At 39.7% G+C, this 13,824-nt stretch overlaps 1 protein-coding gene and 1 long non-coding RNA gene across 2 annotated transcripts; both read left to right on the forward strand.

Annotated features, from left to right (window-relative positions):
- The first annotated feature begins 469 nt into the window (after nucleotides 1–469).
- LOC149130579 (uncharacterized) lies at nucleotides 470–11,582 on the forward strand. Its single transcript, XR_016238869.1, has 2 exons — nucleotides 470–1,617; nucleotides 11,173–11,582. It is a non-coding gene; the product is annotated as an uncharacterized LOC149130579 (long non-coding RNA).
- On the forward strand, nucleotides 2,113–11,582 carry LOC106884142 (uncharacterized). The gene is made up of 2 exons (XM_014935373.3): nucleotides 2,113–3,328; nucleotides 9,373–11,582. The coding sequence occupies exon 2, from the start codon at nucleotides 9,569–9,571 to the stop codon at nucleotides 10,787–10,789; it is 1,221 nt and encodes a 406-aa protein (XP_014790859.3). The 5' UTR covers nucleotides 2,113–3,328; nucleotides 9,373–9,568; the 3' UTR covers nucleotides 10,790–11,582.
- Nucleotides 11,583–13,824: the final 2,242 nt, after the last annotated feature.

Consider the following 13,824-nt stretch of genomic DNA (forward strand, 5'->3'; position numbering starts at 1 on the left):
GAACCCAGAACCATGTGGGTTGTAAGCAAGCTACTTACAACACAGCCACTCCTGCACCTATGTATATTTATGTGTGTATGTACAAAAATAAGAGGGATGACCAGCAAAAGTGGACTCCTATATGCTAGAAATAGATGCCGAATCATCTAACTGTAAAAGGGCCCTTTTACAGTCTGTTGTGTCGCTGAATTTTTACTGTGAACATATTTTTTCGTGGTTAGATGATTCGGCATCTATTTCTAGCGTATAGGAGTCCACTTTTGCTGGTCATCCCTCTTATTTTTGTATGTAATATAATTTTAATCTTCGGATTTTTTTTAATATGCTAGACCACTGGTTCAAATTGATTAATATCCATTTCTACCCTCATAAATAAATTTTTATGTGTGTATGTATATATATATATATATATAGTAGCAACTTCTTTCTTTCGTTGTGTTCCAAGATGCCACGCAGTGGGATTGAAGTATCTGGCTCTGCTGACATAGATTTCAGGGTCGTTGAGTCAAACAAGCCCCTACATCACAATAAGGACTTGAACTTGCAGTGGAATATCAATATTTGCGTTGTGCCAAATACAATTGTTGTTGGCATTCCGTCGCTTACGGCGTCGAGGGTTCCAGTTGATCCGATCATCGGAACAGCCTGCTCGTGAAATTAACGTGCAAGTGGCTGAGCCCTCCACAGACACGTGTACCCTTAACGTAGTTCCCGGGGATATTCAGCGTGACACAGTGTGACAAGGCTGACCCTTTGAATTACAGGCACAACAGAAACAGGAAGTAAGAGTGAGAGAAAGTTGTGGTGAAAGAGTACAGCAGGGTTCACCGCCATCCCCTGCCGGAGCCTCGGGGAGCTTTAGATGTTTTCGCTCAATAAACACTCACAACGCCGGGGCTGGGAATCGAAACCACTGGGAACCGTGTGGTTGGGAAGCAAACCTCTTACCACACAGCTACGCCCATGGAAAAGTTTTGTCTTACACATATCCATTTTGACTCCCACATGAAACGACATGCAGTCTTCAATAACATTGCGTACACCATTTATTTTTTTCGTTGGAAGTTTGCAGTTTATATTTAATTGCTACAAAGAAGCGTATGCTTTGGTGATCCACCTGAACATCGATCGCTGACTCTTTCGGCCGATCTGTCTAGGTTAGGCGTCCCTAAACTCACACACTATCAAAGGCGTTACTGTTTCCGCTGACTTGCACACAGTTGAACGCACTCATCCATGTCTAAGAATTGGGTTTATTAAAGGTACGATCTGGCTTTTTTGTCATGCTAATATATTTTATTACTGTAAGGACAGAAAATGCGTCGAAGTGGCAATATCGTTAGTGTGGTGTTATGAGCCAGGCTGTGTTGTAGGGAAGGATCGGAAGTGAGGGAGTAGGCGTGTTATGTCAGAAGTGGGGCCTGTGGGTCCCACCGGAAGTGCCGCGGTGGGCATGCGGCATCAGGGAAGCGTGAGGAGCCAGTTGGCGGCATACAGCGCATCAAAGCAGGCGTGTGAGAGTGTACAGCGACGGATAGCGCACGTGGACGTGGAGTGAACCTTGCAGATCGAGACAGCACGTGGATGTTGAAAGTGACCCTTTTCCCGGTCCGACAGGTAAGACTACCGTAATTCTCTCTTCGCTTCCATCTTGTTCTTCATTTACATCACAAGCTATTTCAGCTCAAAAAAAAAATAATAATAACGATGGATATGGTCCGTGTTTCGAATGAGACGGTTAGGCCATTTTGTGGCGAGGGAGATTTGACCGCTTGGCTGCAAGAAATTAAGTTTGTGGCAAGACTCCAAGGTATAGATTACCATAGCGAGTGTCATACCGTTGTACCTCGATGGATCGGGGTTGGCGCAATACCTGGAAATGGAAGAGAAGGACCAGTTGAGCGCAGAAAAAATAGAAGACCGGCTGATGGAGGCTTTCACAGAAGGGCCATTTATGGGGAAAGCGAAGTGGATAGGCGAACAGCTCGATGTGTTTGCCAACGAAATCAGGAGATTGGCTAGACTCGTGGGATATAGAGATGACGCATTGGAACAAACCGTTAAATTAGCCTTAGTCCGTTATGGACGCCGCGTTTGTCTGTTTGAGACCTTGTAGTCTGCTTGTATGCGAGGGCTTGCGTGCGTATGTATGCATGTATTCATGAGTCTCTCTGTGTGCATACCTGTGTGCTTGTGTATGTGTGCCTACTTCTGCTTCCTTGCGTGGGCGTGTTTGACAGTGTCTGTGTGTATATGTACGGGCGTCTTTGTATGTATGCATGCGAATGTGTATGTACGGGATGATTAGACACAAACGAAGTTATACATGAGAGAAACCGTATTGCTGTGATATCTGTGGTATATCATTCTCTCAGTGATTTAGCATGGCTACACACAACCATATTCATACAAGAGAAAAGCCTTATCACAGTGATATCTGTGGTAGATCATTCTCTCAAAACCAACATCTAATTGAACACAAACGTATTCACACAGAAGAGAAACCACATCTGTAGTAAACCATTCTCTCAGCTCAGCCACTTAACTAGACACAAAGGTATCCATACACAAGCATTTCACTCTCTACAAAGCATAGACCTTCAACGAATTTTCTTTACATTTTCCAACTCTGAGCTATCTTCTACCATCCCAGATCTTGCTGGTTTTGAATTTACACCAATGCTTCTAGAAGTTTACTTGTTTCTAAGTAGGAGTATTGGCTCTACACTCGAACCCATTTTTACCTCTGGGTAGAGGGGATCCATTTAAGTTTCGCCTGTATCCTTTGACATGTTCAGTATCAGAGGTCTTGGCAGAAGTCTCTGGCTCTGCTGACATAGATTTCAGGGTCGTTGAGTCAAACAAGCCCCTACATCACAATAAGGACTTGAACTTGCAGTGGAATATCAATATTTGCGTTGTGCCAAATACATTTGGCATTCCGTCGCTTACGGCGTCGAGGGTTCCAGTTGATCCGATCAACGGAACAGCCTGCTCGTGAAATTAACGTGCAAGTGGCTGAGCACTCCACAGACATGTGTACCCTTAACGTAGTTCTCGGGGATATTCAGCGTGACACAGTGTGACAAGGCTGACCCTTTGAATTACAGGCACAACAGAAACAGGAAGTAAGAGTGAGAGAAAGTTGTGGTGGAAAAGTACAGCAGGGTTCGCCACCATCCCCTGCCAGAGCCTCGTGAAGCTTTAGGTGTTTTCGCTCAATAAACACTCACAACGCCCGGGCTGGGAATCGAAACCACTGTCCTATGACCGCGAGTCCGCTTCCCTAACCACTGGGCCATTGCGCCTCCACGCTAAATACAATACAGTAAGTGTAATATTCAACTTTTTATAAGTAAATGAAGTTGTTACTTTTTTTTTCTCATTTATATAATTAGTAATTTTATGAACTCCGATACACATGTGCAGGGTCGTTTAGTAATTAACGTTTTTACAATAGGCACAAGGTCCTAAACTTTGTGGGGAGGGGCCTAGTTGATTATATTGATCCCTTCGCATAATTGATATTAGTTTCATTGACTGCAAAAAGATGACAGGCAAAGTCAACCTAAATGGAATTTGAACTAAGAACGCGAGGACAGACGAAATGCCAATAAGCACGATTCTGCCAGCTCGCGATTATCACTGTGTTAACTGATTCTCTTTAGAAAGTAATTTAACTAAATTACTTTTTAAGACGGCGGAGAGCTGGCAGAATCGTTAGCACGCCGGGCGAAATGCTTAGAAGTATTTCGTCTGCCGTTACGTTCTGAGTTCAAATTCCGCCGAGGTCAACTTTGCCTTTCATCCTTTCGGGGTTGATAAATTAAGTACCAGTTACGCACTGGGGTCGATGTAATCGACTTGACCCCTTTGTCTGTCCTTGTTTGCCCTCTCTATGTTTAGCCCCTTGTGGGCAATAAAGAAATAAGAATCATTATCACACTGCCCACTCCTTAGGGCATTGTCTTTTCATTTTTATTTCTATATATATATATTTTTTCCTTTTTTCTTATCATTTTGTTCCCTTGCTTGATTTACCCCTAACCTGCTGTCCCTTACTACTTAATCTACCTTCCTCTAAATTGAAATTACTGCTATCTTACCCCTCCAATTAGAATATATAGAAATTAAATTCTTGTTTGATTCACTAGACTGTTGATTAACAGTCCAGTCAAGATGGTATTTTCTTCTCCTATTCTTGTATTTGCACACTTCCATTATGCAGCGGAGGAGTACATTTTCATTGCACATCTTATGTGGTGTTCTCACTACATAAATAAATGAAGTTTGTACGAAACGTACGTACTGCTATAACCTAATGGATTTTTGTTGCTTTTCTTCAAATTTTATTCACCAAACCTCTTGATTTTATTTTTGGTTTTTACCCTACCAAATTCTGGTGCCTCAAACATTTTAAGTACCATATTTAATCTTTTGATTAAATCTATAATATATATATATATATATATATATATATATATATATATATATATATATATATATATATATATATATATATATATATATATATATATATATATATATATATAGCCATTTTGTATTTTGGCTGATCGTTAGCAAGGAGGGACACACAAACAAGAAAGAAGAAACCAAAGGACCACTGATGAGGTCACAGAAGTGTGACAAAAGAACTCTGGTCGAAATACGATTAATGTAATATAAAGCTGAAGCAAATTAACACCAAATATATAGTGCGTGTGTTTTTATTGGCTAAACTGGCAACGTGACCATCCCCAAATACAACAATGTATATATATATATAAATATATATATACATACATATATTTATATATATAAATATATATATTCTTTTACTCTTTTACTTGTTTCAGTCATTTGACGCCATGCTGGAGCACCGCATTTAGTCGAGAAAATCGACCCCAGGAATTATTCTTTGTAAGCCTAGTACTTATATTATCCATCTCTTTTGCCGAGCCGCTAAGTTACGGGGACGTAAACACACCAGCATCTGTAGTCAAGCGATGTTGGGTAACAGACACACACACACACACACACATATATATATATATATATATATATATATATATATATATATATATAGATATATATAGATATATACTTTATTTAAAAGCAGCAGAAATATAACAAAAAAACCGTTGCTCTGAGTTTCACGTTCCCTGGTATTTGAGTACTCTTTTTTCCACCTTGTTGCACATTTCATGTGCTTACTCCGGTATATATGTATATATATATATATATATATATATATATATATATATATATATATATATATATATATATATATATATATATATATATATGTATATATCCACTCACAAGGCTTTGGTCGGCCCGAGTCTATAGTAGAAGGCATTTGCCCAAGGTGCCACGCAGTGGGACTGAACCCAGAGCCATGTGGTTGGTAAACAAGCTACTTATATAAGTATTTGTATATATATATATATATATATATATATATATATATATATATATATATATATATATATATATATATATATATATATAAGTATTTATATATATATATATATATATATATATATATATATATAAGAATTTAAGGATTGGAGAATACGCATGTTATAATTGCATACTTTATTCCTACATATGTTTCAAAGGATTACAACCTGTGTGATCCATAGGGATCTTTGATATTAAAATTGTAACCTTCTCATCAGGGAAAGCATGGGAATCATCTTAAACGTATATATATATATATATGTATGTATATATATATATATATATATATATATATATATATATATATATATATATATATATATATATATATATATATATATACATACATACATATATACCAAATATATGTATATATCCACTCACAAGGCTTTGGTCGGCCCGAGTCTATAGTAGAAGACATTTGCCCAAGGTGCCACGCAGTGGGACTGAACCCAGAGCCATGTGGTTGGTAAGCAAGCTACTTATATATATAAATATATATACATATAAGTATTTATATGTATATATATAATATGGACTGGCTCATGTGCGGGCGACACATGAAATCTTTCGAGCGAGATCGTTGCCGGTGCCCCTGGGCCGGCTTGCGGGTGACACATGAGGTTTTTCGAGCGAGGTCGTTGCCAGTGCCCATGGACTGGCTCATGTGCAGGAGTCACATGAAATCTTTCGAGCGGGATCGATGCCAGTGCCCCTGGACTGGCTCATGTGCGGGCGACACATGAAATCTTTCGAGCGTGATCGTTGCCAGTGCCCCTGGACTGGCTCATGCGCGGGTGACACATGAATTCTTTCGAGCGGGATCGTGCCAGAGCCCCTGGACTGGCTCTTGTGCGGGTGACACATGAAATGTTTCGAGCGGGATCGTTTGCCAGTGCCTCCGGACTGGCTCATGTGCGGGCGACGCATGATATCTTTCGTGCGAGATCGTTGCCAGTGCCCATGGACTGGCTCTTGTGCGAGTGACACATGAGGTTTTTTCGAGCGCGATCGTTGCCAGTGCCCCCGGACTGGCTCATGTGCGGGCGACACATGAAATCTTTCGAGCGGGATCGTTGACAGTGCCCCTGGACTGGCTCTTGTGCGGGTGACACATGAGGCTTTTTCGAGCGAGATCGTTGCCGGTGCCCCTGGACTGGCTCCTGTGCGGGTGACACATGAAATGTTTCGAGCGGGATCGTTTGCCAGTGCCCCCGGACTGGCTCTTGTGCGGGTGACACATGAAATGTTTTGAGCGGGATCGTTGCCAGTGCCCCTGGACTGGCTCATGCGCGGGCGACACATGAAATCTTTCGATTGAGATCGTTGCCGGTGCCTCTGGGCCGGCTCTTTTGCGGGTGACACATGAGGTTTTTCGAGCGAGATCGTTGCCGGTGCCCCTGTGCTGGCTCTTGTGCGGGTGACACATGAAATTCCTTGAGCGAGACGTTAAACGGACGTTAAACGACGACGACAATACGTACAGACATATATATATATAATGGGGGACTCGCGCACGCGCGAACGTTCGTACTCGCTCAGTGAGCCAGCAAGTTCGTCCGTCGGTACAATCCTGACCGATAATAAAGCCCCGGCTGGAGCACGTAACGAAGAACAACACAGGCAAATAGGACGGGGAGGAAGAAACAACACGAAGACCATGCGTTGGGTAACCTTTTCTTTTTTGTCGTACATAACATCACAGAATACATTTAAAACATTAGAATAGAGCATTACATAATAACAATTCCAATACATGGCATGACAGTTCAATAACGTTGACAAAGTTTCCAAACAATTATAAGCTTTCCAATCATTTTTACATCGCAAAGTTCGTGTCTCAAGTTTCATTTGACAACAAAGTTCTTCTGCTTCTTTCTTTTGTATTTCTTTTCTTTTCCTTTCTTTTAGAAGCATTTAACAACACAGTTAACAACTGAGTTCTTTTTTTCTCTAAAATAATATAAAAGCACATTTACCAACAACGAAGTTCATTTCCTTCAGGTCTGCTATTTCCAACTGACCAAGGTAGTCTGCCACTACAATTCCGTCTCTCTGTCACTGGAACTCTATACATTTCTGCTGACCATAGCTTTATCCGTCAGACTTATAATCCTTCATCTTCATTTCTCTGTCCCTCTCTCTACATTTCTGCTGACCAAGCTTTATCCGTCATCTTCATTTCTCTGTCCCTCTCTATACATTTCTGCTGACCAAGCTTTATCCGTCAGACTTATTCTTCTCACTCGACTGGCCCCATCTCAACGGGCAAACTGCTGTCCCTCAACCGCTTCGGACGACTGCTACAACCCAACTGCCTCGGCTAGCTGCTACCGCTCGACTGCCCCTGCTGGCTCCCAGAACTCCACTGGTCAAAATTCTCTGCTAACTGCTTTTGCCGCCAATTCTTGTTCTCCTATTCATCCCAAATACCATAGCTCATTGTGCTACCCTACCCCCTGCCAAGATGGGTCGGTCGGTACAATTCCTATGCTGCCTTTTTTTGAACTTTCGCTGACCGGAAAGGGGCAGCTACGCTAAAAATAGCTGTGGTTGCCGACGAGACAAAGGAAATACCATTCTCCCCAACTGACCAGAGTACGGGTTCAAAACCTAGCCCGGGAGATAGGGATATAATGCCAACTGTATTTTCGGTCGTCGCATCAATATATATACTGACACAATCAGACGATGTCTAACATGATCTATTTAAGTTCTGTTGCAAAAGTGAGTTTCCTAGACCTATCTCAATCACACCCCCATTTTTTCACAGACCTGAGTCCCAAATACTGCAGTTACGGTGTCAACAAGTTAAAAGAACTAAGAACCATCACAATAACCCATAACATTAGGCATAGTCTTGTAACAGCTGCAGTTGCATTTGTCCAATCAGAATGGACATTTAGCATTCTGTCATTTCATTATATTATTTTATATTACATTATTATAAGATTGTAAATAAAACGTGAAAATCAGACAAAGTTGGAATTTCTTTGAGTAATATATACTTCTATACACTATCATGCACAAACGTGTGTACATGTATATATGTATATACGTATATACATATACATATACATATATATATATATATATATATATATATATATATATATATAATACACACATACATACTGTATATGTATGTATGTATGTGTGTATGTATGTATACAGAGTGTTGGTTTGTTTAAGTCCTCGTAACCGAGCGGTTCAGTATAATGACATGAATAAGTCTCAGGCTTCAGAAAAAAAAGTGAAACAAGTAAAAGATAAAAGATATATTTATTTCTTTATTACCACAGGGGGCTAAACATAGAGGGGTCAAAGAAGAACAGACAAAGGGATTAAGTCGATTACGTCGACCCCAGTGCGTAACTGGTACCTGTTTAATCCTTTCTACTAAAGGCACAAGGCCTGAAATTTGGTGGGAGAGGACTAGTCGATTACATTGATGGTAGTGTTACACTGATACTTATTTAATCGACCCCGAAAGGATGAAAGGCAAAGTCGACATCGGCGGAATTTGAACTCAGAACGTTAAGCATTTCGTCTGGTGTGCGAACGAATCTGTCAGCTCGCAGCCCGAAAGATAGTAGCTATATCTAAATAAAAAAAAGGATCTATAGTGAAATGATAGGGGATTTAATAAGAGTTAGCTCCCCTACATATGGAGCTGAAAGCACTATTGATGCACTCTTGCGGGCGCATACATAGATGCGCATGCGCAGGAAGTACTTTCGCTTCCATCTTGACGCCGCATTGTTATTGTTTGACGCACTTTTTCGATTGCTACACTCGTTTAAAATAATGTCCTTTACAAAAGATTTCTCCACATTCACATAAAGTTAAAATGATATCCTTTTATAAGGGAACTGTCTATACAGAACTGATATATGCTTCTTTTCATAGATCTGTGCTTGGATTTACTGTCCGGAATATATGCATGAAAGAATTTTGCATTCCGACCAAACTGGGACAACATTTTAAATGATTTTTGCAGCATCTTAAAATACTGTTTGCAGTCGATGAAAATATAACAATAGAAATATTTATTAGGTATAAAATGCAAATCAGAAAATTATAATGTGGTGAGTAACGAAAAATAATGGAAAGTGGATTATGTGACATGAAATGTATAACGCAACCTAAAATGATTGATATTGCCGAAGAGATGATATTGAAACGGAAAGAAAAGTCCTCGTACCATTGTGATATATGTGATAAATCATTCACTCAAAAAGGTAATTTTTCCATTCACCTGCGTATTCATACAGGGGAAAAACCTTTTCATTGTGATGTCTGTGGCAAAGCGTTCTCTACCCAAAATTACTTAACTACCCACATACGTATTCATACGGGAGAAAAACCATTTCATTGTGATGCCTGTGATAAATCATTCGCTAGAAGTAGTATATTAATTAGTCACAAACGTATTCATACAGGCGATAAACCATATCACTGCGATATCTGTGGTAAGTCGTTCTCAGCAGGCAGGAACTTAGCTGGACACAAACGCATTCATACAGGAGAGAAGCCACATCAATGTGATATCTGTGGTAAATCATTCCTTCAAAGATCTCACTTAACTTCTCATGAACGTATTCATACGGGAGAGAAGCCATATCACTGTGAAATCTGTGGTAAAGCTTTCACTGAAAATTGTCACTTAACCAATCACAAACGTGTCCACACTGGAGAGAGACCATATCGTTGTCGGGTCTGTGGGAAATCGTTTTCTCAAACAAGTTATTTGAATGAACACAACAAACGGCTTCATTCTGGAGAGAAGCACATTCGTACACAAGAGAAACCACATCACTGTGATTTCTGTGGTAAGTCGTTCTCTGAAGCCAGTTACTTAATGTCACACAAACGTATTCATACAGGAGAAAAGCCATACCACTGTAATATCTGCGGCAAAGCATTTTCTGAAAGAAGTCACTTAATCAATCACAAACGCATTCACACAGGAGAGAAACCATATCATTGTGATGTCTGTGACAAGTCATTTTCTCAAAGAGGTCATTTAAACATTCACAAACGCACTCATACTGGAGAGAAACCATATAGTTGTGACACATGTGGTAAATCGTTCTCTCAGAATATTCACTTAACCATTCACAAATATATTCATACAGGAGAGAAACCGAATTATTGTGATATCTGTGGTAAGTCATTTTCCCAAAACAGTGACGTAACTAAACACAAACGTACTCATACAGGAGAGAAACCTTATAGTTGTCATATTTGTGGTAGGTCATTCTCTGATCGAAGAATCTTAAGGAAACATGAGAACATTCATTCTAGAGAAAATCCCTGCCAATAGTAAATCACTCCCTGTAAAGTTGATGAACCAGTAATGTCTTCATATAGCAGTAAAAACACGTAACTGATACTTGTAGTAAATCATTCACTGAAAATAAGTCACTTAACTAGATACATATGTATTCATATAAATGAATAACTGTAGCAATGTCAAAATTCATTCTTTGGCTGTATGCTAAGAAGTTTGCTTTCCAACCAAATTGTTCTTGGTTCAGTCCCACTGCATGGCACCTTGGGAAGTATCGTACTATAGTCCCAGGTCAACCAAAGCCTTGTGAGTGAATTTGGTTGATGAAAACTAAATGAAACTTGTGTGTGACTGTATCTGTGTTCCCTACTACTGCTTAATAACTGCCATCGGTTTGTGTCCTTGTTACTGAACAGGTCCGCAAAAGAAACTGATGGAGTCAGTACCAGACTGATAGAATAAGCCCTGGAATTGATCTGTTTCATGAAATCTTCAGCTGCCCCTGCGTGACCACGATGCAATGACTGAAGCAAGATAAAGATAAAAGATATCCAGAAATGTGACACACAGGAAATAAAAAAATGGTGCTTTCTTCTTTTCGATATCAAATATATTTTTCAGTTATTAAAGAATTAGTAAATAAACTATTACACTTGTGAGACGGGTGTAATAGTTGATTGGTGGACTTTTTTGAAATGGCTTTTGTTACCACATAGAGAAGGAAAAGAGCAAAGAATTGGTTGATTGTTTCCTTCTGCAAAAATATTAAAATTTTTTACATTTTAGCCCTCCAACTCCTTCAGTAAATAAAACAATGGCTTGATAACATTGTGTAACTCAATTTTTGTCCTTGGGTGTTAACTGTCATTTCCAATTTGCCTGTCCCTAGAAAATATGAAAAATCCCTAATATTCCTATCACATTTTGCTTTTTGTTACATTTATTCAAAGAGTCCCTCTCAACAAATGGCTATTACCCCCCACCACACACACACACACTTCACCTGCTTATGATCAGAAGTGCACACACTATCAGCCACTAAGGGACATGCTCGAGTGGTAATGGTCAAACAATGGACAAGCAAATCTGTGGTATTGAGCAGAATATTTGCTATGATAACATTTCTGCTTCAGCAACTCAGTACTGAATTTGTCTGAAATGTAATGGAAAACAGGTCAGTTTCAAAACATTGATGTCCAGGTGACAGAGGCAAATAGAAGATAAAAGTGGCTGGTTACACCCCTGGCATAGGCCATGGGTTATGGTCTCACTTGGCTTGCCAGGTCTTCTCAAGCACAGCATATTTCCAAAGGTCTCGGTCACTTGTCATTGCCTCAGTAAGGCCTAATGTTCAAAGGTCGTGCTTCACCACCTTATCCCAGGTCTTCCTGGATCTACCTCTTCCACAGGTTCCCTCAACCACTAGGGTGTGGCACTTTTTCACACATCTGTCCCCATCCATTCTTGCCACATGACCACACCAGCACAGTTGTCTCTCTCTTGCACTGATCCTGCCTATTGACAGGTTGATGCCTGTTCATTCATTCAGCATCTCATGATATTCACTACTGACTCAGTAAGTTCATCTATTGAAATAGTTCCGGTTCACCATACTGCATCCCATGATTTCAGCATACCCTGGTTTGGGTGGCTTACTTGCTATGTAATCTTGATGTACTCTCAGTATGACTTAGCCACTGTTGTTCACATGTCTACTCTGATTCATAGTAGCACATCTACTTTCAGTATGCAAATTAGGGACTCCTTCATAGAGTAACTGCTGGATTTGTTGAGTATATAAACAGTTTGGCTGCTTGTTTCTCTGAAGACTCAGAATGATGTAGACACCTCTGATGAGAACCTAATAAGGTTCGAAAATCAATTAAGGTTGTTCATCATTTTTTTCAGTCTGTGGAGAAATGGCTTAAAAAATTTGCCCTGTTGATAATTACACCATATATATATATATATATATATATATATATATATATATATATATTACATACATATATATATATGATTCACACACTCATGACCACTTCTAGGCTTTGTCACTAACTCAGTTTTTAACCAAATCACATGATGTTTACATTTTTAGATTGATCACACCCTAAGTTACATTTTCAGCTAAAAAAATTTCAAAATTGCTTTGGTAGAAAAAAGGTTTCAGTAAAATATATAAGGTCAAAAATGGGAGAGTAATGCCTGAAATCGAGATTGAGTTGGATCTCTACTTTTTCAGGTCTGCCTCTAGTCGTCTTGAGTGCTCCCTATCTTCTGCCTCCCTTGTGTGTTCCAGATTGGGGCCTGAGATCTAATGCTGTATGTTGGTTTCTTTAAGATGTGGCCTTTCAATCCATCCCTACAATTCAAGATCTGTTCTTCTATTGGGACCTACCCACTCCCTTCAGCCACATTTCTTCATCTCTTATTTTTTGATAGTTAGAAAGGGAGTCAGTCTTGCAGCTTCCTTTTGGATTTTGCTGCACCACATCATGTCTCCCTGAGAGGAGGGGAAAAATCCTTCCGCTCCCAAGTCTTTCTGGTTTTGAAATTTCATCTATGCTTTTGTTACTTCACTATTTTTTTCTAGGTAGGGTTGTTGGCCATACACAAACTCATTTTTAGTGGTTTCATATTAGTCTCGCCTCCATCCTTTGGCCTTCTTAACATGGGAGTCCTACACAGGTGTTTCTTTCCCACTAGCATAGGTCACAGTCAATTCATGCTCCTGGGGTTGATAACATATGGGCATACCTTACACAACTGTGCCCCCTAAACACCAATTTTGTTTCCTCATAACGTCCAGGCAAATGGATATTTTCAAGTGAAAATTTTCTACAAGTGCACTTCAGATGGCGTTGATTACTATTATATCAGAATTTGTTGTGAAAAAGAAAAATACCTTGTGTGGGGAGAGGAGTCTTGAAATATTCACATTGTATCGGCTTTGTTTCTTCATAAGTTTTTGAAAAATGGGTATTGTTTAAGGAAATTTTCCACAAATAGGTGCAGGCTGGGTTACGTGGTAAGAGGCTTGCTTCCCAACGACATGGGAAGCCTTGTGA

The sequence above is a fragment of the Octopus bimaculoides genome, chromosome 28, assembly GCF_046866305.1.
Source record: "Octopus bimaculoides isolate indiv1 chromosome 28, ASM4686630v1, whole genome shotgun sequence".
Classification (NCBI taxonomy): domain Eukaryota; kingdom Metazoa; phylum Mollusca; class Cephalopoda; order Octopoda; family Octopodidae; genus Octopus; species Octopus bimaculoides.